Raw genomic sequence first — 26,740 nt, forward strand, 5'->3', positions numbered from 1 at the left:
CGCCGTTTCCTCCTAACATGTTATTTCAATGAATAAAAATGCGCTCCCCCCATAAAAGAGTAACTCATTAGTATAATGTGAGAAGTCTGCGTTTAGGCGGCGAAGCGCAAAGGGAAAGAGGTGCCTTGTTCCGTCCGCCAACGCTCTACGCCAGCAAAGACTCAGTCCTGATTCCCACTATCCAGGAGGCTCCGGGGTTTCCCGAAGCGTGCGCGGGTTTTGAGTGACGTTTGGTCGCTCGCGGCCCCTGTAGCGTCCCTAGTTACCAGGCCCCTAGTAACCACCACTCCAAGCCAGGAGCCGCCGGCTTCCCCGCCCCAGGCCAGCGCGGGCGCTAAGGCCTCGGAGGCGCGGTAATGGCCGCCTCGCACCAAACTGCGAAGCTGGCGGCTGGCAGTCTCCAAACCCCGGTCAGTCCCAACACCGGAGCGCAGATTGCCCAGTACGAACGTAAAGACCCCTTAGAGTCCCTGTCTGCGGCCACGGCGGCCTTGGAGGAGGAGGAGGAAGAAGAAAAGGAGAAGGAAGAGGAGGAGAAGGCAGAGCGGCCGGCGCGGGCGCCGGTAATGCAGGGGCGGGACGTGGGCTGGGGCTGGGCTCAGGCGGGGTGCAGCTGGAGGCTGGTCTGCGACCCCAGTGGTGAGGCGCTGGCTGGGAAATGCGCGCACTATTCGGATCCTCCCTAACCTGGTGAGCCTGGCCCACTGCGTTCTCTCTCCTCCCACAGAAAATGCTCAAAATCGAAGCGTTGAAAAGTCTTTTAATTTTAGCCAGAGATGCAAAATTTTCTTGGAGATTTACGTTTCTCTATTTCTAGAGAGTGCAAAGTACAGAACTTTACTCCTTATGCTCCATCGTCTGTTGGGGGTAGATACAGCTTTTCTTTTTTTTTTTTTTCTTTTCAACTTGAAAATCGATCTCATAGAGGATAACCTATAAAACGGAAGGAAATCAGCTGTGCTGTCAGGTGTGTTTTGTTGTCACCTTGATGTCCTGGTTATTAGTGCATCTTAATACAATACATGAGAGATGGTTTTTAAAACCATCCAGAGTTTAGTGGGTCGATCAGACACAGATATAGTTAAGCCTCCAGAGAAGCGAAGTACTGAGGTTCCAATAAATTATGGTTCCTCAGGGTAGGGTGAGACAGTCTTTTCACTGATCAATTTTCAGTGTCAAATGTGTTGTGAACCCCTGTCCACCAGGTCAAGTCTGCCATCTGCTCTATTCACTTAAAAGGTGGGAATCTTGAATTTTACCTAGCAATCTGCATATATAAACCTCCTTAAACCCAGTTAAAGATTTTTTTTTTTTTTTTTTTTTGCTGCACCCAAGGCATGAGAAAGTTCTCAGGCCAAGGAATCAAACCCCTGCCATAGCAGTGATGACTGGAGATCCATAATCCACTGTCACAAGAGAGCTCCATAAGATTTTTAATACGTTTTGTCCAAACTTTTTCAGATTCAAAATGTTGTGGTCTAGGGCTGATAGAAATCACTGGATATTTTGGATTTCTAATCTCTTTAATCCACACTGTTAATGAGAAAATCTGTAGCAACACTTTTTATAGGTAGTATTTACCAACAGATAAACTACTTGAGGTTATCCAGAGTAATGCAGATTGAGACCATGAAGGTGAACCAGGCCAAGCGACCTAGTACCAAATTCACTCACAGTAACGCTTTCCCTCAACACAAATTTCAGTAGCCAACAAAGGAGACAAAGTCACGAAGGGAAAGGACTCCATATGGATAGAGAAAAAGGATTTGGAGTCCTGGGTTCGGATCTTTTCATTTGCTAGTTGATTTTTTTTTTAAGTATATTTGATTTACAGTATTGTGCTCATTTCTGTTGTATAGTAAAGTGACTTAGTTATACACATATACATTCTTTTTTAAAAAATTAATTTTCCTAGGGCTGAACCCGTGGCATATGGAAGTTCCCAGGCTAGGGGTCAAATCGGAGCTGCAGTTGCCAGCCACAGCACAGCAACACCAGATCCAAGCCGTGTCTGCGACCTAAACTGCATCTTGCGGCAACACTGGATCCTTAACTCACTGAGTGAGGCCAGGGATTAAACCTGTCCTCATAGATAGTAGTCGGGTTCTTAACCTACTGTGCCACAACACAAACTCCAATATATTCTTTTTTAAATATTCTTTTCCATTATGGTTTATCCAAGAAGATTGGCCAGTTGATATTAAGATGTAACTTCCTTCAATCTCAGTTTCCTTATCTGTAAAAGAACTATAATAACTGTCTCTTTCTTGTCTCACTGGACTGTTATGAGAACCAAATGAGAGAATGTATGTCATAACTAAAGGATAGTTTGTGTAAATTAATAATAACAACTGCCAGTGGGACTGTCATTTGAACAATTCTTCCAAAGATTCTGCATTGGCTTGCTGTGGTAGCGGAGTCAGTCATTTCTACAGTTGCAGGTATACTTCCAGAGTGCCCTGATAAATTGCAAATTTGTATTACAAACTTATCACCTGAGGAAAGATTAGTTTGTTTATCTAATGAGCTAGTTTGCAAGGGACAGGATCCTACTGAAAAAAAAAAAAAACAGAAAAGAAGGAAGCTAAGTTACAAGTCTGACACTGTTCTGAGACCACCATACTTGAAGGATCCCAAAGCAAATCTGAACAAGCTGCCACAGTAATAGGCCTCATAGTCAGGGGGCACTGGGGTTGGTGAGCAAAGCACTGAAAAGGCAGGAATGAAAGTACAGGAGCCAAGCTTTGCCTTCTTCACAGTTTGGGTTGGGTTTCCACCTTGATTTTTTTTTTTTTAATTTATCTTATTTTTTGGCTGCACTGGTGGCACATATAAGTACCCAGACCAGGGAGCAAAACTGCGCTACAGCAGTGACAACAGTGACAATGCTGGGTTCTTAACCTGGTAGGCCACCAGGGAACTCCCCTGCCTTGATTTTTTTTTTTTTTTTTTTTTAAGGCCACACATGTGTCATATGGATGTTCCCAGGCTGGGGGTTGAATTGGAGCTGCAGTTGCCGTGCTATACCACAGCCACAGCAACACAGGATTCGAGCCACATCAACGAATGATGTTGACTCACTGAGCAAGGCCAGGGATTGAACTGGCCTACCTTGATTTTTTTTTTTTTTTTTAATATTTTTAAGTCCGCTCCCATGGCATATGGAGGTTCCTAGGCTAGAGGTCTTGCCGCCTTCACCACGGCCATAGCAATGCGGGATCTGAGCTGCGTCTGCAACCTATAGCACAGCTCACGGCAACACCAGATCCTTAACCCACTGAGCGAGGCTAGGGATCGAACCCGCAACCTCACGGTTCCTAGTTGGATTCGTTTGCGCTGCACCACGATGGGAACTCCAGCCCTACCTTGATTTTTAAAGGTTAGTTTGTCTCATCTTTGTCTTGTGTAAAATGGAGTAAACTCAGCTACTATAGCCACCACACAAAATTGATTAGAGAACCAGCTGTCACAGTAGGTCTCTTTCTGTCCTTTAATTTGCCAGAGTGAACCCCCTTCCTCACACACACCCCCATTCCACCTTCCCCTGCCCCCGAGCACACACACACACACACACACCCATGTTCCTTATGTTCCCTGAGTCTAGCCTTAGTTGGAAATCAGTTCATAGGCCTTGCTGTGTGATTGATTATGACATGCATAAAGCATTATTCTGTAATTCACAGTTAAAATTTCACTGACTTTCTCTTTTTCAACAAATACTGAGCGTTTGTTGCTAGTCACAAACTATCTAATAGTGAATGAAACAGTCATAACTCATGTTGTCACAGTGCTTCCAGTCTGATGGGGAAGTTAGTAAAAATGAACAAATGATTATAAAATAGGAAATGTTGGGAAGAGAATTAATAGGTGACTGTGATTAAAAAAAGTAATAAGAGGGAACCTACTTCAGTGAGTGAACACTTAAGCCAATGTCTGATAGAAGAGACAGTGCAGCCATTTGAAGAGTGGAAGTGGGAAAAGCATTCCAGGCTGAGGGAGCAGCATATGCAGGGGCCCAAAGCTAGGAAGAGGGGGAGTTCCCATTGTGGCTCAGCAGTTAATGAATCTGACTGGGATCCATGAAGATGCAGGTTTGATTCCTGGCCTTGTTCAGTGGGTTAAGGATCCAGCATTGCCAGGAGCTGTGGTGTATGTCGCAGACGTGCCTCTGATCCCACATTGCAGTGGCTGTGGTGGTAGGCTGGCAGCTGTAGCTCTGATTCAACCCCTAGCCTGGGAACGCTCCATATGCCGCAGATGTGGCAAAAAAAAAAAAAAAAAGTAGGAAGAGAAAGAACTTTGGGTGATTAAGGATCCCAGAGAAAGCCAAGGGACTGGAGAAGAGAGGGCAAGGAGAGGAGAGACGAGTTTGGAGAGGTAAGCTAGACCTGATGGGTCAGGGCCTTACAGACCAAGGTCAAAGTTAGTGTTTATTGTAGGCGCAGTGAGAGGTCCTTGAAGACTTTTAAGAAATCTGTCATGTTCCTATTTACATTTCTAAAAGATGATATTCTAATGGCTTTGTGGAGAATGATTGGGGGTTTAACAAAAGCAAGGAGACTCGGTGGGAGGCTATTGCAGTAAATCAGGTGCTCAGAGTCCAAGGGAGATGGTAAGAAGTGGACAGACTGCATAGGACTTACTGTTAGATTGGCTATGAAGGCCAAAGAAGAAGTCAAGAACACTCACTCCCGGATTTCTGGTTTGACCAGCTGCATGGAGGATAACGTCATTTACTGAACTGGGGTAACTTGGGGAAGAATAGGTTTGAAGGCTGCATGGGAATCAGGGTTTCTTTCTTTTTTTTTTTTTGCTTTTTAGGGCCACACCTGTGGCATATGGGTGTTCCCAGGCTAGAGTCGAATCTGAACTATAGCTGCTGGCCTACGCCACAACGTGGGATCCGAGCAGAATCTGCAACCTACACCATAGCTCACAGCAGCACCAGATTCTTAACCCACAGAGCGAGGCCAGGGATCGAAACTGCGTCCTCATGGATGCTAGTCCACTTCGTTAACCACTGAGTCACAAAGGGAGCTCCCTGTTTGGTTTTTAATTTAGTATTAATATTCACAAAACATTCTTTTTCTTTTTTTTTAAAGTTACTTTTTTTTTTTTTTTTTTTTTTTTAGGACCCCACTCATGGCATATGGAAGTTCCCAGCTAGGGGTTGAATCAGAACTGCAGCTACTGGCCTACACCACAGCCACAGCCACAGCAACGCCAGATCCGAGCCATGTCTGCCACCTACACCACAGCTCACAGCAGTGCCAAATCCTTGACCCACTGAGCAAGGCCAAGAATCGAACCTGCGTCCTCATGGATGCTAGTCAGATTCGTTTCTGCTGAGCCATGACGGGAAGGCCTAAAGTTACATTTTAATTATGGAAGTAATACAGGAAGTTTAAAATTTCAAATGTTATAAATAAAGCTTAGGCCCTTTTAACACTTCTCTCCTGCCAAAAGAAAATCTGGCTCCCCCTTCCCTCCTCCTTGGTAGCCACTGTTTTAAAACTGATATATATTCATAGCTGCCAGCCTATGCCACAGTCACAGCAATGCCAGATCTGAGCCATGTCTGCGACCTACACCACAGCTCACAGCAACGCCAGATCCTCAACCCACTGAGCGAGGCCAGGGAATCAAACCAGCAACCTCACGGTTCCTAGTCGGATTCATTTCTGCTGTGCCACAATGGGAATTCCCCTAACAAATCACTTTAATACAAAAAAAATTTTAAATAAAAATTCCAGAATTTTAGATGATACTAGATAGACTGTAATACAAATAATTATGAGTGCTGATTACTAATGGAGCAATATGTGTTGGAAGAAGTCATCATCTAAGTAGGTCAAACCAATCTAGGGAAGATTATCTGCTAATCTAGTGGCTGCGTGTTCAACACTCTACAAAAAGCTCAACAATTAAAGGGAAAGGGGGCTAATTTTAGGCTCTTGGGAAATAAAGTCCTTAGCCTAGGTTATTTGATCTACTAAAAGTTTCCTTCTGTGTGGAGACAACTAAAAATGAAATTAGAGTAGGAAGTCGCTTATTAGCCATTTATCTGTTTTAGGTAAAACACTGAGATCAGTATATCTGAAAATTTCAGCCTAGTGTTACCAGTATTAAGCTGAAATGGAATGAACACGGTGCAGAAGGCCATGCTTTAGTGTAATTATCAGACCTGCCATATCTCTTCAGAAGTTGCTCATCCTTCTATGTCTTTTTTTACACAGTTTTTTCGAGTTCAAATACATTTCATCTTTTTTGTGAAAATGATTATTATGAGGCTTTTTTTTTTTTTTTTGTCTTTTTTTTTTTGCCTTTTCTTGAGCCGCTCCAGTTCCATATGGAGGTTCACAGGCTAGGGCTCTAATTGGAGCTGTAGCCACCAGCCTACACCAGAGCCACAGAACTGTGGGATCTGAGCCGTGTCTGCAACCCACACCACAGCTCACGGCAACGCTGGATCCTTAACCCACTGAGCAAGGCCAGGGATCAAACCCGCAACCTCATGGTTCCTAGTAGGATTCGTTAACCACTGCGCCATGACGGGAACTCCCAAGGCTTTTTTAAAAAAGGATGTTCTAAAAGAACAAAGGGAAGAGCACATGGATACTTTTGTCCAAAAACTGTTTTTTGTCTTTTTAGGGCCATACCTATAGCATACGGCAGTTCCCAGGCTAGGGGTCAAATTGGAGCTTTAGCTGCTGGAGTACACAACAGCAATGCCAGATCTGAGCTTTGTCTGCTACCTACACCACAGCCCATGTCAACGCCAGATCCTTAACCCACTGAGCAAGGCCAGGGATTGAACCCACATCCTCATGAATGCTAGTCAGATTCATTTCTGCTGAGCTATGATGGAAACTCCTAAAAACAGTTCCTTGTAGTATCCACCTATTTAAAGATGGATTTTGAAAAATAGTTCCTTTCTTAATGCTCAGTGGAATGTAGCTCTTTTTTTTTTTTTTTTTTTGGTCCTTTTTTTTGGCAGGGGCCGCACCCACGGCATATGGAAGTTCCCAGGCTAGGGGTCAAATCAGAGCCGCAGCTGCTGGCCTATACCACAGCTCACGGCAATGCCAGATCCTTAACCCACTAAGCAAGGCTAGAGTTTGAACCTGTGTCCTCATGGATGCTAGTCAGATTTGTTTCCACTGAGCCACAACGGGAACTCTGAATATAGCTCTTTAGAGCAGCCAATATGTCTTTGACTGCTTCAGTCCTTTGTGAGAGAATGTCTTTCCTTGGTGTTTTTTAAGCTGGACATTCATTCATCCAACAAAAATTTATTGAGTGTCTGCCACTGGCCAGGCACTTTTCCAGTCATTGGGGACACAACTGTGAACAAAGCTGACAAATACTTGTTTTTGTGAGACTTACTTTTTGGTAGGGGGCAGGCATATGATACACAAATAAGCAGAGATATGTAGCATGTCAGTCGGGGGTGAGAGAAATAAAGCAGAAGATGGAGGCTGACAATGAGTCAAGAGGGGGAGGTTGTAATTTTGAGTAGAATGTCAGTGAAGACCTTGCTTGGAAGCTGACATTTGAGTAAAGATCTGAAGGAGTGAGCAGACTTTCCCCTAGTCAGAATGAGGTATTTCTTCTGTGAGTTCTCATGGTGTCTGAAATTGTCATGTGTGGTCACTCATCTGTCTCCTTGCTCAGCAGGGAGCTGCTCGTGGGCAGGAAGCAGTTGTGCTGTCTCATTTTGAGTCTGCTATCGATTATTTATCTACATGTTCTCTCCTAAACTACCTGGAAGCTTCTCAAAGGTGCAGTTTTTATCTGATGTGTATCTTTCAGCAGCTAGCTGAATGCCGTGTGTCCCTCAAAACTGAGTGAGGAAATTAATAGAACACTCATTCCCACAGCCAAGAAGGCTATGGTGAAGAGCAACTGCAGAAACAGCATCAGGTAGCAGACAATTCTCTTAATTGAGTTGTATGACTCTTAAAGCAATTCTCCAATTTATTTGGTAATACATTTCTGCACACTAGTTCTACTAAAAACTTGTTTTCCTGCGTTCGTTTTCTCTAAGTTGTCCCAAGTGATACGACCCTGGCCTCCTGTACTGTTTTTAGCCCATTAAAAAGTTATATCTATAAATATGACTGACTCCTGAATTTTCCTGTTGGGAGACACCCCTCAGATTTATTTTCTAGAGTTTCATCAGACTGAACCTATACTTTTCTATGGCAAATATGCCTTTTTCATTTTGAGTATCCTTCAGGCACTAGGCTAATTTAAAACCATGGTCAGCAGCCTTTTATGCATATAAGTAATTTCAATTGTTTCCCACATGAAAAAATATTAAAATTTTTGTATTTGTATAGAATGTGGGGTTTTACCTCTTTAGTTGTTTGAGCTAAAAGAACTTTGAAAGGTTTGTGAGAGGAAAGAGGGGAAAAGATCAGTCGTACCCTTGCAGGCATGTAAATAGAATAGCCCCCCTCTGCTTTCTTGTTCTCTTATCTACCCCACAGTCCCTGTCATCCATGGCAGCTACTGTTTTTGTAGCCCGGGGGAGTGGCTGTTCTGGAAGTCCCTCCCACCCCTTCCCACACCCTCCTCCTCCCTCCCGAGGTATCCCCCAGTATCCAGGAGGGCATCTTCCTGGCTCCTTGATAAGTCCCTGAGCACTCTGTTCCCTCCATTCCCTGTGCCACTGTCCTCTCTTCCCTGGCACACCCTGGGGCCCGCGCAGCAGGAGCCCAGCTGGGGGAGGTTGCTCGGTTTGCAGCAGGAGAAACTGTGTTCCCCTTCATCTCAGGTAAACCTACACTCAGAAGGAGCCTCTATGAAGGGTGGGTTGGGAGTTCCCGCTGTGGCACAGAGGGATCAGAGGCATCTCTGCAGCACTGGGATGGATCCCTGGTTGGCACAGAGAGGTAAGGATCTGGTCTCACTGCAGCCGTGGAATGGTGGCTTATATCTGATTCCTGGCCCCAGAACTTCCATATGCCTTGGGGTGGTCAAGAAAGAAAAGAGAAAGAGGAGTTCCCGTCGTGGCACAGTGGTTAACAAATCCAACTAGGAACCATGAGGTTTCGGGTTCGATCCCTGGCCTTGCTCAGTGGGTTAAGGATCTGGCATTGCCGTGAGCTGTGGTGTAGGTTGCAGAAGCAGCTCGGATCCCGCGTTGCTGTGGCTCTGGCGTAGGCCAGCGGCTACAGCTCCGATTCGATGCCTATCCTGGGAACCTCCATATGCCACAGGAGCAGCCCTAGAAAAGGCAAAATGACCAAAAAAAAAAAAAAAAAAAAAAAAAGAGAAAGAAAGAAAAAGATTTAGTTTTATACTTTCACAGTGTATGGGTTAGTACATGATCTGGGAATCTAACCATCCTTTATAAAATAAATGAAATAGCATTTATTTTTGGGCAACTTGGTATCTCTCATTCTGAATAAAATGTCATTAAGAGAAAATGTATCTAGCTACAAGTAGCTTATAATCCATTATGTACAGAGTCCACATGTAACATATAACCTGATTAAGGGGACTTTTAAAATTTAAAACAGCCTTGGGGGAGTTCCTGTTGTGGCTCAGTGGGTAACGAACCCAACTAGTATCCAGGAGGATGTGGGTTCCATCCTTGGCCTTGCTCATTGGGTTAAAGATCTGATGTTGCCTTGAGCCATGGTATAGGCTGCAGATAAAGCTCAGATCCTTCATTGCTGTCACTGTGGCATAGGCCAGCAGCTACAGCTCTGATTTGACCCCTTGCCTGGGAACTTTCATATGCTGCAGGTGCAGCCCTAAAAAAAAATAAAAATAAAAAAGCAGCATTGGGAATCAGTGTCAGCTTAATTTGGTTTTCAATTCCAGACATCATATAACATTTTTTTTCCTCCTACCAGGCTGATTTTAACACCGACGTTTCTGGGGTGAGTGAACAAAAACAGGATTTTGTGAACTTTTCTGATATTTACTACTCTAATGAAGAGTATTTCAGGAAACTAGAAGAGCTGAAGGCTGCCCACATGGAAACTATGGCCAAGTTAGAGAAAATGTACCAGAATAAACTAAATTTAAAGGAAGTTCAGCCAGTGGTCACCAGGGAAGAAGCTGCTAGTGTCTCTTCTAAGTAAGTTTGTACATAATGTTATTTGTGGAATGTAAAATAAAATGTGTACCTAAAAGTGCAGAACAAAATTATTTCAGAATATTTTCTCACAAATATTCCCCACATCCCCACTCCCCCTTTCTTGGCTTCTCAGCAGCATATGTAGTTCCTGGGCCAGGGGACAGATCCAGGCTGCAGTTTTGACCTAAGCTGCATCTGCAGCATGGCTTGATCCTTAACCCACTGTGCCAGGATGGGTATCGAACATGTGTCCCAGCACTCCCAAAACACCACCAATGCCATTGTGTCACAATGGGAACTCCGCAAATATCCCTTTTAAAAAAAATTTTTTTAAATTCTTTTTTGGCAACACCGTGACATGTGGAAGTTCCCAGGCCAGGGATTAAACCTGTGCCACAGCAGCAACCCAAGCCACAGCTGTGATAATGCTGGATCCTTAAGCCACAGAAGCACAAGGGAACTCCATCCCTTTGTGTTTTTAGTGATATACAGAAGTAGAATTTTATTCAGGTTGTTTGCTGGCCTATCGACCTACTAGGTGGCTTCTTGCTTTGAGGGTCATTTAGTGGCCATTTGGTCCTTCCTCTCTGACCCACCACTTTTAAGACTTTATCAGAAATATTTAGTCTGGGCCATTTTCAAATGATGAGTATTAAAATTTAATTTTAAAAGCTCTTTATAGTTAACATGAGCTTATTAAAGATAGAGTATGAATTGTTCAGGACTAAGGAATAAATCTGGGAGTTCCCACCATGGCCTAGTGGTTAATGAATCTGACTAGGAACCATAGGTTGTGGGTTCAAATCCATGGCCTCAATTAGTGGGTTAAGGATCTGGCATTGCCATGAGCTGTGGTGTAGGTTGTAGATGCTGCTCGGATCCCGAGTTGCTCTGGCTGTGGTGTAGGCCAACAGCTGTAGCTCCAATTAGACCTCTAGCCCAAGAACCTCCATATGCTGCAGGTGCAGCCCTAGAAAAGACAGAGAGAGAAAAAAGAAATCTTGATTTAAGTTTTCAAAAAATAGTAATTTTTGCCGTAAACTTGCTTCTTTTGAAACTCGAGGCAAGTCCCTTAACTCATCCACTTGGTTGGTGCTAATTTGCATCTCCCATGTGCCAGACTGTGCCTGGGCACTGAGGAGTCAAAATTAAAGTGCCCTCAAGGAAGTCCAAGACTAGCTGAAATCCAGAAATACAACACAGTGTAGCAGAGTGTTAGAGACAGAGGAAGAAGCTGTTGATTATGTCAAGATGTCAGTGGAGGGATGCAGGTACTTGAAGTGTCCTGTGTTCAATCTTAAAGGGGAAATGGCTGAAGCAGATGTAGGAAGCAAGGAATGGCATTCTAGGCAACAGAGCCATGTGTGCAAAAGCACTGGTGCCACAGAAAACTGTGTGAGGAACTTCCCATGATTAGATCTGACTTAAGAGTGGCGACAGGGGAGGGAGAGGCAAGATGTGAAACTAGAAAGGTAGACAAGGGCTAGTCCTCAAGGGCTTTATAATCTAGACTTTGTAACAACAAATTGTAGAAAAGTTTCTGGAAGGGGCATAAGGTGGTCAGATGTGTGTTTTATGATAGTGACTCTGGAAGATGTGTGGAGAATTCAGTAGCGGTTGGATACAAGGCACCTCTGCCGTCTCAGCTTCCTCCCCTGTAAATGACAAAGTCCAATTAGATTGTTTATAAGGGAGTTCCCGTCGTGGCACAGTGGTTAATGAATCCGACTAGGAACCATGAGGTTGCGGGTTCGGTCCCTGCCCTTGCTCAGTGGGTTAACGATCCGGCGTTGCCGTGAGCTGTGGTGTAGGTTGCAGACGAGGCTCGGATCCCGCGTTGCTATGGCTCTGGCGTAGGCCAGTGGCTACAGCTCCGATTCGACCCCTAGCCTGGGAACCTCCATATGCCACGAGAGCGGCCCAAAGAAATAGCAAAAAAAGCCAAAAAAAAAAGATTGTTTATAAGCATCTCGCAGTCTTTCTTCTAAAAAAAAAGCGATAATTTTCACAAGCCCTAACCAGCTCCTATTTTCTAACTTTTTTTTTTTTTTGGCCGCACCCTTGGCATGTGTAAGTCCCCAGGTCAGGGGTCAAACCCACGCCACAGCAGTGACCCAGGCCACTGCAGTGACAGCAGCTGATCCTTATCTTGCTGCACCACAAGAGAACTCCATCTAACTGATTTTATCTTGATCTTAGAAATTATGTAAATCTATTCTTTTTTTTTTTTAGAGCTGAACCTGCGGTATATGGAAATTTTCAGGGTAGTGGTCAAATTGGAGCTACAGCTGCGAACTACACCACAGCTCCTGGCAACACTGGATCCTTAACCCACGGAGCTAGACCAGGGGTTGAACCTGTGTCCTCATGGATGATAGATTAGTTTCTGCTGAGCTTCAGTGGAAACTCCCAGAAATTATGTAATTCTTTTTTTTTTTTTTTTGTCTTTTTGCCTTTTCTAGGGCTGCTCCCACGGCACATGGAGGTTCCCAGGCTAGGGGTCTAATTGGAGCTGAGGCCGCCAGCCTACTCCACAGCCACAGCAACTCGGGATCCAAGCCTCGTTTTCAAACTACACCATAGCTCACAGCAACGCCAGATCCATAACCCACTGAGCAAGGCCAGGGATTGAACCTGCCATCTCATGGTTCCTAGTCGGATTCGCTAACCACTGAGCCATGACGGGAACTCTGGAACTATGTAATTCTTTTTTTTTTTTTTGGTCTTTTTGTCTTTTTGTTGTTGTTGTTGTTGTTGTTGTTGTTGTTGTTGCTATTTCTTGGGCCGCTCCCGCGGCATATGGAGGTTCCCAGGCTAGGGGTCGAATCGGAGCTGTAGCCACCGGCCTACGCCAGAGCCACAGCAACGCGGGATCCGAGCCGAGTCTGCAACCTACACCACAGGTCACGGCAAGGCCGGATCGTTAACCCACTGAGCAAGAGCAGGGACCGAACCCGCAACCTCATGGTTCCTAGTCGGATTCGTTAACCACTGCGCCACGACGGGAACTCCGGAACTATGTAATTCTTAATTTTTATATTTAGTCACATGCAACTGAAAGAGTAACCTAATTACTCCTTTCACTTACTTAGGTCTGTATCAGAAAAGAGCTATTGTCCTGTCTCGTTAATGACATCGGTTTCAGAGCCTGATTTAGGTGAGTCTTCCTCCTTGGTTGTATATTCCTCTGAAGATGAGTCACCCAACTTAGAAAAGGAGTATTCTGAGAAAAGCAGAATGATGACCTATGCCAAGGAGCTCATCAACAACATGTGGACCAACTTCTCTGTTGAAGATTATATTCAGTTTGAAGATGCTGACTTGCCAGCACTTGAAAAAATAAAAAAGAAACCAAAAGAATGGGTTCCAAAGATCACAATACCTGAGCCTTTTCAAATGATGATTAGAGAGCAGAAGAAAAAGGAAGAGAACATGAAATCTAAGTCAGATGTTGAAATGGTACATAAACTGCTTAAAAAACAAGAAGAAGAATTAGAGTGTAAGAAAAAATTCCGAGCCAATCCAGTTCCTGCATTCGTTTTTCTTCCCCTTTATCATGATGTAGTCAAGCAAAATGAGGAACGGAGGAGGTCTATGAGGGAGAAATACAAAGAAGCTCTTTTGGCCTCACAAAGGCCGTTTAAGTTTATGGCAAGAGAGGAACAGAAGCAAGCAATTCGTGAAAAGCAGCTAAAAGACTTTTTTAAGTCTAAAAAGAAAACAAATCGATTCAAAGCCAGACCTGTCCCTCTATCTACTTATGGTTCAACTGTCAAAGACAAGTTAACAGAAGATGAGTTTTATAGAAACATTAGGACACAGCGGAGAGCCCAAGAGTTATTACAAAATTCATCCCCTCTGCCTTGCAGTCCAGCTCGCAGAAGTTTTGCTGCAAGGAAGCCCAGGTGTCCTGAACAGGCTGAAAGGTCAAAGTATAAACACAAAGTTAGGTGCCAGACTGCTGACTCTGAAGACCTTCCTGAGGGATATCAGAAATACCACTCGGAACAGAAATGTCCCAAACTCCTAACAGTCTGTGAACCGTCTGACCTTCATACAGCCTCACATGCCTCCACTAAAAGAGAGAAAATTCTGGCAGACATTGAAGCAGATGAAGAAAATTTAAAAGAAACACGTTGGCCTTATCTTTCTCCAAGGCACAAATCACCAGTAAGAAGTATGAATGCAAAGCCTGCATCTTGTAGCTACAACCCTCCAATGCCCACAGTGTCCTCTAGGGGAAGAGAGCAAGCCACAAGGTAAATAAGCGATGCGGTACTGATTCATGGTTGCTATTGCTTTTGTACGTGGAATTCGAAAATGTGAAGTTATTATATCTGGTAACATACTTTACTGTGTAATATAGAACATTTGCCAAAGGGTGTTCTTCTAAGAAGTGATATATTTTCCATTTTATGAATCTTTGGGAATAGAAATGGTTATAGTCAGCCTATTGATTTCTAATTTTACAAGTCAGATCCTTCTCAAAAGGTTGCCCCTTTTTTTCAACCTTTGAATTATCCTGTGTTAAATCTTTGCTAAACAACATTCTCATTGGCTTAAAGTGAATTAAGCCTTAGTTTGTTGCCCTCAGGAGATCACTTGAGGAAAAGAAAATGTTGGAAGAAGAGAGAAATCGGATCCTAACTAAGCAGAAGCAAAGAATGAAAGAATTGCAGAAACTTCTGACAACCCGGGCTAAGGCTTATGACTCACATCAAAGTCTAGCTCAGATGTCTAAATCCAGAGTAAAATCTCTCAGGTATCACGAGAGAGTCCTGACCCTCCAGATCATTGGTTTTCAAACTTTTTTTAATCAGTGGACCCAATATGTGAACAGATTAAGCATAGTGTTAGTATTTCAGTTTCTGGATCCAAGTTACCATCAGTTACTTAGAGTTAACTTACACACTCACCCTCACTCCTTTCCTTCATGGTAAGAACAACATGTATACTCACCCCATGGTGAGGACCATGATGCCATGTTGATGAACATTTTATATTGTGGCCATAGTTCATGGTTGTAATCTTCTATCAGCGTCTAAACCTTTTCATTATATTATTATTGCACAGTACGGTACTGAGAAAAATCTTGATTCACACAGAGCTCTCTCTCTTTTTTTTAACAGCTTGCCATGTAATCTCAGAATATTCGTCCATACAAAGATATGTCAGAGAGCTTTGTTCTAAGTTCTGCCCAAAATCTGATAGCACAAATTAACACACTGATGTTAATTCACAGTTATGTGATGGGTCAGTTGACATGTGTTAATGTTTAGGGGTATGTGTTACATATTGGAATTCTACAGTACAAAGTTTGAAAATCAGTGCTCCAGAGGAACATTTTTATGTTGCAGCATAAAAATGTTCATATTTAAGTAGGAAAATATCTCCCCCAAAGCTGGGTAAGTAATATGATGTATTAATTTTTGGTATGATTTATAAGTACCCCACAAATCTATATTTGTTTTAAATTATGAGTATTCTTTCTTAAATGTATATTATATATAGTAATTATATTCCTTTATAATGTATATTATGTATATATTTCTTATAACGTATATCAATGTAATTCATTGACAAAAGGAGCTTGATTTGATGAACTTGAGCAAAATATTTGTTTTTTGTTTGTTTGTTTGTTTTTTGGTCTTTTTGTTTTTTTAGGGCCGCACCAGAGGCATATGGAGGTTCCCAAGCTAGGGGTCTAATTGGAGGTGTAGCTGCCAGCCTATGCCACAGGTCACAGCAACACTGGATCCTTAACCCACTGAGTGGGGCCAGGGATTGAACCCACAACCTGATGGTTCCTAGTTGGATTCATTTCCGCTGAGCCACGATGGGAACTCCTGAGCAAAATATTCTTTTTTTTTTTTTTTAGGGCCACACCCACAGTATAGGGAGGTTTCCAGGCTAGGGGTCGAATGGGGGCTATAGTGCTGGCCTTCACCACAGCCACAGCAATGCCAGATCTGAGCCGTGTCTGCGACCTATACCACAGCTCACAGCAACACCAGATCCTCAACCCACTGAGTGAGGCCAGGGATCAAACCTGTGTCCTCATGGTTACTAGTCAAATTTGTTTCTGCTGAGCCACAATGGGAACTCCAAGAAAGATATTCTTTAGAAATATTTACTTATTCATGCTTAGAAAGTAAATTGCATTTTCCATAATACTAAAAATTAGGCATAATTATTACTTTATTGTAGAATTATTTTTATTAATCCATGAAGTCTTATGATCTTGGTGGAGTTAGTATATTTTACAAAGAGAAAAATAGTGTAATTTAATTCATTATAGGATCTTGTTGTAAAAGTGCACTTACTGTGAATTGATGTATCTTGGTTCCTGTTCCTCTATAAGTTGTACTCCCATAATCCCCACTTCTCTGCTGCCCTGCTCCCATTTAATTATTTAACTTTGCCACCAACCTATAGGCGATCTCATTTAGGGAAAAACAAGAGAGCGAGGTCCTGTTTTCAGAAGAAATTCCTTAAAGAAAATATATCTAATTTAGACTAAGTTTTCTTGGTTTTATATACTTATAAATGAAATAGAGGGCATTCATTTATCTCCTCAGGGTAGTTTGAAGCCCCTTAATACATTATGTTTTGAAAATTTCAGAAACTTCAAAGTACCCAAACTGTTCCTGGAATAAAAAAAAATACATGCTCTGAGAATGTAGGATTTTTATTCTGCATTCCATAAACATTTACCAGTCTAGAAAAGAAATTATGATAAACTGTGCTCATAATTTCTGATTTTTCATCTAAGCTAAATGTTATGTGTGCAAGTTCTTATTTCTTTTAAAAATTCCATTCCTTTTATTTGATTTTAGAAAGAGTGAAAAGGAAAGGATGAGAGAATATCGGCAAGAACTAGAAGAAAGAGAAGAAAAATTAAAAAACAGGCCGCTGCTATTTGAAAGAGTTGCTCAGGTTGTGTTTGTTGGAATTTAAGAGCTATTGTCAACTTTTTTTTTTTTTAAAACATCTCTAGCTCCTAATTTTTATAGTCCATTCTCCTATGTATTATATAATTTACCGAGACATTATTATTTCTGTGACAGCTTCATCAAATCAGTCAAGTAAGTAATTTTGCTTAAATCTGAACACTGAGTCTTGATGAGGCTTATAAGCTTGATAAAAAACATGCTGCTAATCCAGTCATTCTCAAAGTAATAGCTTTTCAACCTGCTTTTAATGGCTAGTCTTTTTTCAGTACCAACTTGGCCAATGTTAAGGTGAGGCTTTATGATATGAATTGCAAGTCTTTGAAGAATTAAAAATGAAACAAAATGGCTAATTGAATCAGATTTATTTCTGCCAGGGTTTTTTTGGTTTTGTTTAGATATAATTGACATGTAGCAGGTATAAATTTAAAGTGTACAGCATGAGCTGACTACATATATTAGGAAATGATTACCACAATAAGTTTAGTTTACATCTACTGCCTCATATATTTACAAAAAACTTTTTTTTCCTTGTGATAAGAACTTTTAGGATTTATTCTCTTAGCAACTTTAGAATATACCACAGAGCAGCGTTAACTGTTGTCGTCATGTTGTACACTATGTCCACAGTACTTATCTTATAACTGGGAGTTTTTACCTTTTCTTGCTTTTTTTTTTTTTGTCTTTTGTCTTTTTGTTGTTGTTGTTGCTATCTCTTGGGCCGCTTCCGCGGCATATGGAGGTTCCCAGGCTAGGGGTTGAATCGGAGCTGTAGCCACTGGCCTACGCCAGAGCCACAGCAACGCAGGATCTGAGCCGCGTCTGCAACCTACACCACAGCTCACGGCAAGGCCGGATCGTTAACCCACTGAGCAAGGGCAGGAACCGAACCCGCGACCTCATGGTTCCTAGTCGGATTCGTTAACCACTGCGCCACGACGGGAACTCCCCCTTTTCTTGCTTTTATCCAATTCCTCCAGTAACCACAAATCTGATCTCTTTTTCTGTGAGTTGTGTGTGTGTGTTTAGATTCCACATATAAATGAGATCATATAGTATTTGCCCTTCTCTGTATGACTTGTTTCACTTAGCATAATACCCGTCTGTATGGCCACAAATGACAGGATTTCCTTTTTTAAAATGACTGAAAAAACAAAACAAAACAAAAAACAAAAAGCAAAAAACAAAGGAGTTGCCGTCGTGGTGCAGTGGTTAACGAATCCAACTAGGAACCATGAGGTTGCGGGTTCGGTCCCTGCCCGTGCTCAGTGGGTTAAGGATCCGGCGTTGCCGTGAGCTGTGGTGTAGGTTGCAGACTTGGCTCGGATCCCGCGTTGCTGTGGCTCTGGCGTAGGCTGGCGGCCACAGCTCCAATTAGACCCCTAGCCTGGGAACCTCCATATGCCGCAGGAGCGGCCCAAGAAATAGCAAGAAGACCAAAAAAATAAATAAATAAATAAAATAAATAAAATGACTGAATTCCATTGCATGCATGTGTGTGTGTGTGTGTATGTGTGTATGTATAATATTTTCTTTATCCATTCATCTTTTGATGGACATTTGGGTTGTTTCCATGTCTTGACTATTGTAAATAATGCTGCAATGAATGGACATAGTGTTTTCATTTCCTTCAGTCAAATACCCAGGAGTGGAATTGCTGGATGGAATACTAGTTCTATTTTTAATGTTTTTGAGGAACCTCCATACTGTTTTCCATAGTGGCTGCGTAAATTAACATTCCCACCAACAGTACACAAGGGTTCCCTTTGTCTCCATCCTCACTAGCATTTGTTATATCTTGTCTTTTTGAGACGAGCCGTTGTAGCAGGTGTGAGGTGATAGCTCACTGTGGTTTTGATTTGCATTTCCCTGATGAGTAGTGATGTTGAGCACCTTTTCATGTGCCTGTTGGCTGTTCGAATCTCTTCTTTGGAAAAATGTGTATTCAGAGCCTTTGCCCCTTTTTAAATTGGATTATTTGGTTTTTTGCTAATGACTTACGTGAGTTCTTTATGTATTTTGAATATTACCCCTTCCCAGATAGAGGATTTGCAAATATTTTCTTCCATTCAGTAGGTTACCTTTTCATTTCGTTGATGTATTTTCAAGTGAGTCTGTAATTTTTAGTCTTATCTACAATTACTGAAAGGACTTCCCTTTTTTATTGAAGTATAGTTCATTTACAATGTTGTATTAGTTTCTGGTGTATAGCAAAGCGATTCAGTATATTCTTTTTCAGATTCTTTTCCATTATAGGTTATTACGAGATATTGAACGTAGTTCCTCGTCCTGTACATTAGGACCTTGTTATTTATCTATTTTATAAAGTAGTGCGTATCTGTTAATCACAAGCTTCTAGTTTATCCCTCCTCCCCCGTTTTCCCTTTCGGTAACCATAAATTTGTTTTCTATGTCTGTAAGAAGGACTCAGTTTTGCAGTCTTTCCCTTAAGAGAGATTTGTTTATTTCACCACAGTTTAGGTGACTAGGAGCTACTTTTTCTTTCCATTCAGTTGTCACTAAAAGACCTGACAAGTTTTCTTTCTAAATAACTTTTTTTTTTTTTTTTTTTTGGTCTTGTCCTTTTAGGGCCGCACCCGGAGCCTATGGAAGTTCCCAGGCTAGGGGTCTAATCGGAGCTGTAGCCGCCGGCCTACGCCAGAGCCACAGCAATGCAGGATCCGAGCTGCGTCTGCGACCTACGCCACACCTCATGGCAACGCCGGATCCTTAACCCACTTAGCAAGGCCAAGGATAGAACCCGCAACCTCATGGTTCCTAGTCAGATTTGTTAACCACTGAGCCACGATGGGAACTCCTCCTCTAAATAACTTTTATATCTATTTTTCTCCATCCCTCATGGTGAAATGCTAGATGAAACTTCTGTTACTTCCTATCTGAGTTATTATAATGGTATGACTGATTTGCCTGCCTTGCTCTTTGCAGAGCCACCCATTCTGTCTTCACTCTGCCATTCCCTTGCCACAGTGTTTACCCTGAGTAGGTAGTTAACCCCTGAAAACAATGGCAGTCATCCATTTTCACTCATGCCATTCTTTCCCACTTTCAATGAATGGTCCCAAGGAGTCTTGTCATTGGCTTCTCCAGACAATGCTACAGTGCTACCTAGTGGGTATTCCTGTATTGCAAAAGAAGAAACTGAAGTTGAAAGAAGGTAAGTAGTTCCTAAGGTTTATAGCTGGTAAATAACGGATCTAGAATTGAAACCCAAGACAGTCAGCTTCCAGACACTTAACACTAAGCTGTCCTGCTTTCTCCCAGAAGATAGATCCTTGAGTCTTAGCATGCTGTACTGAATCTTCTATGATCTGATCCCTCTTGACCTCTCTCTTTTTTTTCCCTTTCTTTTTAGGGCCGCACTTATGGCATATTGAAGTTCCTAGGCTAGGGGTCAAATTGGAGCTACAGCTGCTAGCCTGTGCCACAGCCACAGCAAAGCCAGATCCAAGCCTCATCTGTGACCTGCACTGCAGCTTGCAGCAATGCTGTTTCCTTAACCCAGTGAGTGAGGCCAGGGATCAAACCTTCATCCTCATGGATACTAGTCATGTTCTTAACATGCTGAACCACTACGGGAACTCCCCTGTTGACCTCTTTAGTTCATCTACCCCTGAGCTCCCTCCAACCCCTACTAAGAATACTTTCAGGGCATACGAGACTACTGTTTTCAAACTGGAACTCTCTATTCATGCTGTTTCTCAGCACCCTTAGAGCCTCTTCCTATCTTTCCTCTTAATCTTTTAATGCTTAGTATAAAATTACATTTTTCATTGTTTCCCCAAGTTGAATTTTGGGTGCCTTTTCTTCAGTGTTGTTGTTTGTTTTTATTCCCCCCGCCCCCCAGTGGCATGCAGAAGTCCCTGGTCCAGAGACTGAACCTCCACCACAGCAGCAACCTGAGCCACAGCAGTGACAACACCAGATCCTTAACCCGCTTTGCTACACGAGAATTCTTTGTCTTTGCTCTTACCACTTTATGGAAATTATCTTTTTAATGCTCTCTCTTCCCTTTCAGATACTTTTTTTTTTGCCGCACCCTAAACATGTGGAAGTTCCCAGGCCAGGGATCGAACCTGTGCCACAGTTGTGTGCTGTGCCACAGCTTGTGGCAAGCCAGATCCGTAACCCCCTGCACCAAAGGGAACTTCCTCAGCTAGTTACTTTTAAAGGTGTTGTCAAATCTTTGTATTCCTGGCACCTAGCACCTAAGGTAATTTATGGCACAGAGGAGATGTTAACATTTGTTGAACCCAAACTCGTCTGTTTTCTTTCTGGGATTAGCCCAGGCTGAGAGCAGTAGTCTAATGTACTAGTGATCAGTCCCAGCATTAACAGGCAGTTTTGCCATGCTGTGAATCCCTACTCTTTCTAACTACCAGAGAACTTAAGCGGCAAAGTAAGTGCTGGCTGTGAAATTAAACCCGTAAAGAAATGTTAAATATTGAAAACACAGTTTAGTTTTATAGTTTATACTTCTTCTACCGCTTTTGGCGCACACACATGCTGTTCCCTTTCCCCAAAACACTTTTCTCTCCCCATATATGTTCTACCTCCGGTGAGGACTGGCTTGTCACAAAATAAGTAGTTAGTTAGTTCGTAATTATTAAATAAAAGAAAGAATTACTGAACTGAACTTAGGCTTATAAAAATTAAGAATTTTTTTTTCCCTTCAAACTAGGGAATGGATCGTAGACCAACTTTCGTCATTACTTATTTTGGTTTCCTGAAAAAACAAAGCTTTTTTTTTTTTTTTTGGAGAGTCTTAGAAAAGCAAAATAACTACACGGTTATTTGAACTATGCCATTTATTTCATAGTCTTTACAGTTCTTTTGCATGATGAAATTCAAGGGGGAGGAATATTTTTCTCAGTCAGGAACAGTTATACTATTCACCCAGATATAAAATATTTAAAGATATTAAATATTTAAAACTCACTATAGTTTTGGTTTTGTTAACATAAATTTGTCCTTTTTTTCTTACAGTGACTATTGGTGCTAATTAACAGCTGTTATTTGATTAATTCACTCACAACTTTATGCATTACCCATTTATAAGTGTTCATGTGGTCTTGCTGCTGTTGAGTTATCCCCTGGCAAAGTAAGCCGTGATTCAGGACAGAACAAACCATGTTTTCTAATTTCTCAAAAATCGCAAGATTTATTTGTATTGATGTTAAATCAAGTTTTAAATCAAACTCTTTTTTTTTTTTTTTTCCTTTTTAGGGCCACACCTGCAGCAGATGGAAGTTCCCAGCCTAGGGACTGAATTGGAAATGCAGCTGCCAGCCTATGCCACCGCCACAGCAATGCCAGATCCCAGCCACATCTGCATCCTATGCTGCAATTTGTAGTAATGCCAGATCCTTAACCCATTGAGCCACAACAGGATAAATAAAATTCCAGATGAAGGCTTATGAGCACTAATGTTGATTAGTATCATTTAAATCTCTTTTATATTTGATTCATTTTAATCAGAATATACTCTTCTTAATGCATTCTGAGTCAGATTTGGGGTTTCTTAGTTTGCTTTTCAGTCTTTGCCATAGTTCTCATTCTCACTTGGTCTGCCTTTCAGTGCCCCAAGATCGTAGTCTTTGGATGCATTTTTACTTACTTTTCTAAAAAATGTTGTTATTCACAATGGGTGCATTTCAGCAGAAGTTTGAGTTCTTCTTTTTCAGTTTTCCAGAGTGTCAGAAAATGTGCTGGTGATAGCTTTATCCATTGTAGTCAGTCTTTGCCATTTTGCTTTCTCCCGTGGAACACTAGACTCCACTGTCCCTCCTTATGCTGGAGCCCCTGGGTTAGGAAAATAGCTGACACTGCATTGCTGAAGTCAGATTTTCAGCTTATCTTCAGACTCCAGGATGGCCACTAGCACTGAGAGAAAGCACATGGTGCAATAGAAAAGACCCAGGAAAGGATTAAGAGGCTTGGTTTTACCTCTCACTATACCTGGGGACCTTAAGCAAACCACTTAACCTCAGCAGAGAAGAGGGAGCATCTTAGTTTTCTTACTTAAATTTGTGGGTGAGGCTGAGTATTCCTCCATACCCTTTCCCAGATGGGATGCCGTTGGAACATTGCGACTGGGCCATTGCTCATCACTTTCCTTTAGTCAAAGGTCCAGGTGGCGATTGTTGGCCCTATACTTGTTCATAATCATTCATCAGAGCTAAAAGTGGACTAAAGCCAAAGCACTAGTGTGAACCCCAGTCATCTTGTGTCTGTGTAAATCCTGTGGTCTCAGGAACGGTGACAACTTCGGACTTGCTTTAGGTGTGCAAGTGTCATCACAATTCCTACAGGTTCCTAAGCCAGGAAGTAAAATCCTGGAGATCTGAACCCAGTTCTCAATTCATGTTTTTCTTGCTATATCCATTGCTTCATCAACAGAGTAGAGATAACAGCATTGATGATTTTATCATCTTTGGTGGATTGGTGATATGGCTTGTAAAGAGTAAAATTTATAGTAGGTACATAAATAACCCTATGACAACTACCACATGAACTTATTTTCAGATTTTTTGGGGGGATATCATTGTACAGTCATAAAACAGTACAGTATAAAGAATTATAGATCAAACCTCATGTGATCAGTACCTAGGTTAACAAATACAGCATTACAGCATTGCCAGCACCCCAAAACCCTGTGTGCCCCTCCCAGATCCAGACCCTCTCCCTCCCCCCAAAGCTAACCACCATTCTAACTTTTGAGATAAACATTTCCTTGTTTTTCTTTACAGTTCTATCACCCATGTGTCTATCTGTAAATAATATAGTTCGGTTTTGCCTGTTTAGGGACTTTATGTAAATGAATCATTCTATATATATTCTTCTGTGGCATGCTGCTTTTGTTTAGTGTTATGTTTGTGAGATCTGTCCATGTTGTGGTACATAGCTAGAGTTCATTCACTTTCATTGCTTTATTTTAGTCTGTTGTCTGAATAGGCCACAATTTATTTATCCATCCTACTGTTGATAGGTATTAGGTTGTTTCCAGTTTGGGGTTTCAAACAGTCCTATTCTGAACATTTAAGGATGTCTCCTGGGGCACATATGTAGGAGTTTCTCTGGGCATATACCCAGCAGTGAAATTGCTGGCCAGAGGGTTTGCATATTTTCAACAACTGAGATTATTGAATTTAATTTTCACAGAAGCTTTTAACCCATACATTTTAATGGAAACTTGAAAGTTTTTTGTTCTCCTCTAAAAAGGTTTGTCTTTCCTATAGAAAAATGCAAGAATGGCAGCAGAAAAGCATTATTCTAACACCTTAAAAGCACTAGGAATATCTGATGAGTTTGTTTTAAAGAAAGGCCAAAGTGGAAAAATATTTGAGTACTTCAGCAGTCAAGAGATGAAAAGTTTCACTGAAGATAAAGAAAGGTAACATATATAAGATGTCTGAATTGTTTACCTTTGAAACATTTTTTTTACCTGTAGGGAAGCATAAAATCCTGTTCTATAATATTTGAAAAGGTCGTTTACATAATGGAATACATGTGAACTGTTGTAAAACATTCCGATATTTTAACATGTTTGACACTTCAAAATCTTGCACGGTGGTGAAATATTTTGTCTTTAAATTAAAATAATTTAAATTTCTGACTGACTGACATAAATAATGAAAATAAGGAGTTCCCGTCATGGCTCAGCAGAAACGAATCCGACTAGGAACCGTGAGGTTGCAGGTTCAATCCCTGGCCTCGCTTAGTGGGTTAAGGATCCGGCATTGCCGTGAGCTGTGATGTAGGTCACAGACGCGGCTCAGATCTGGTATTGCTGTGGCTCTGGTGCAGGCCGGCAGCTCTAGCTCTGATTGGACCCCTAGCCTGGGAACCTCCATATGCCGTGGGTGTGGCCCTAAAAAGACAAAAGACAAAAAAAAAAAAAATAATAATAGTAATGAAAATAAAAACCTACTTTCAAATGAAGTTTAAAGTGTCAATCAAGTTTGAAATATATTAGTTCTCAGAAGACTATTTACTTTCCCAATTGGTGCTCTTATAAACTTTTCATGATAAACTGGAGCTCATACTCTTTTTTTTTTTTTTTTTTTTTTTTTTTGTCTTTTTGCTATTTCTTGGGCCGCTCCCGCGGCATATGGAGGTTCCCAGGCTAGGGGTCGAATCGGAGCTGTAGCCACCGGCCTATGCCAGAGCCACAGCAACGCAGGATCCTAGCCGCTCCTGCAACCTACACCACAGCTCACGGCAACGCCGGATCCTTAACCCACTGAGCAAGGGCAGGGATCGAACCTGCAACCTCATGGTTCCTAGTCGGATTCGTTAACCACTGCGCCATGATGGGAACTCCTGGAGCTCATACTCTTAAGGAAGACTGACTACAGGATGGCATGCATTGCAGAGGGTTTGTTTACCTTTAAACAAAATCATTTTTCTTTTGAAAGATTGATAAATTTCTTCCTCTAGCTTTAATGAAGATGAAAAAATAGAAGAAAAAGAGAATGGGGAAGAAAATTATTTTACTGATACCAACAGCCAAGGTTCTTGCAAGGAAAAAGACGAAGCTGATGAAGAAAGTGGAGAAGAGAAATCTGTTGGAGAATAAAACAGAATCCATTGGCAGGGTCTCCTCTGTGCTGTGCTGCGCAGCGCAGCTGCAGTATGGCATTAAGGACATAGACGGGAACCGTCTGATTTGTGCAGAGCATGGAGCAGTCACCTTGTAGCCCGAAAGGGAAGATTCCAGCAGATTGGTCATTTGGTCAGTTAGAGTAAGGCTTGGCCTATTCAGTTCTTTAAATCACTCCACATGATCTGTTGGCAGCATTGATCTTGTATTTTTAAAGAGCACTTGAGAATCACAGTTATCACAAACTGATTCGGTATAAAAATATACATTACTTCATTATTTTCGGTGGAAAAAAAGGGCTTTGCATCGAGAGCAGAGAGCAGTAATGGGCTTTTTCTGGAGAGCATGAACCAATAAATATTTTCAAGTTATACTATTTGTTTTTCTCTGCATTACCTCTCACAAAATGAATCCTCAAACTTATTTCACTAGGTACTTTAAGTTTGTTATCTCAGCCATTTTTTAAAAGTAATAAATATAGGAAAGAGTGAATAATTTGCACACTTACATTCATTTATGCAGTTTTTGTTAAATTATCCACACTATCATCACTTTTTCTTTTATCCCTGCTTTTATTCCAATTTATTTTTGATGTATAAATTATTAGAAGAGTTTGGGTTTTTTTTTTTTTTTTTGCTTTTTAACATGGAAGTTCCCAGGCTAGGTGTCGAATTGGAGCTACAGCTGCCGGCCTATACCACAGCCTCAGCAACATGGGATCCAAGCTGTGTCTGCAACCTACACCATATCTCACGGCAATGTCAGATCCTTAACCCACTGAGTGGAGCCAAGGAGTGAACCCTCATACTCATGATATCAGTAGGTTAGTTTTTGCTGAGGCACAACAGGAACTCCCTGAGTTATAATCTTAATTGGATTTAAATATTACCCCTGTTTTATATGTGATGAAATTGTGCATAATAATTTGTTCAAGGCATGTTTCCAAAGTAATTCAGATTTAACTATTAATACCAGACTCAGTTGTACTCAACTTTCTACATATTGTAGACACAGTTGTCTTTCTATGCATGATGATAATTTGATTTTATGAATCTATCATTTTTGCTTTTTGTGCAA

General features: G+C 41.7%; 1 protein-coding gene and 1 long non-coding RNA gene across 6 annotated transcripts in view; both read left to right on the plus strand.

Moving 5' to 3' along the window:
• LOC146404771 (uncharacterized) overlaps nucleotides 1–26,740 on the plus strand; it is a 1,009,186-nt gene that overhangs the window by 259,021 nt on the left and 723,425 nt on the right. The window lies entirely within an intron of this gene.
• FAM161A (FAM161 centrosomal protein A) lies at nucleotides 276–26,034 on the plus strand. 5 transcript variants are annotated; one of them, XM_003354802.5, is made up of 7 exons: nucleotides 276–563; nucleotides 9,867–10,093; nucleotides 13,186–14,352; nucleotides 14,688–14,855; nucleotides 16,930–17,029; nucleotides 24,300–24,454; nucleotides 25,501–26,034. In XM_003354802.5, exons 1-7 carry the CDS (start codon nucleotides 357–359, stop codon nucleotides 25,637–25,639), a joined length of 2,163 nt encoding a protein of 720 aa, XP_003354850.1. In that variant the 5' UTR covers nucleotides 276–356; the 3' UTR covers nucleotides 25,640–26,034. The 5 variants fall into 5 exon arrangements, with proteins under 5 accessions (XP_003354850.1, XP_003125149.1, XP_084875248.1 ...); XM_003125101.5 differs by lacking the exon at nucleotides 14,688–14,855; XM_085019122.1 differs by lacking the exon at nucleotides 9,867–10,093.

Source organism: Sus scrofa, chromosome 3 (assembly GCF_054392235.1).
Source record: "Sus scrofa isolate SSC_HxYL_T2T_F1_AM1 chromosome 3, Sscrofa_HxYL_maternal_Yorkshire_Landrace_v2.0, whole genome shotgun sequence".
NCBI classification, from domain to species: domain Eukaryota; kingdom Metazoa; phylum Chordata; class Mammalia; order Artiodactyla; family Suidae; genus Sus; species Sus scrofa.

Excerpts from the sequence above, each read along its gene's own strand:
- FAM161A (XM_003354802.5), top strand. The coding sequence starts at position 357 with ATGGCCGCCTCGCACCAAACTGCGAAGCTGGCGGCTGGCAGTCTCCAA. Across the intron at positions 17,030-24,299 it reads TATTTGAAAGAGTTGCTCAG|AAAAATGCAAGAATGGCAGC; the intron begins GTTGTGTTTGTT and ends TCTTTCCTATAG. Across the intron at positions 24,455-25,500 it reads TTCACTGAAGATAAAGAAAG|CTTTAATGAAGATGAAAAAA; the intron begins GTAACATATATA and ends TTCTTCCTCTAG.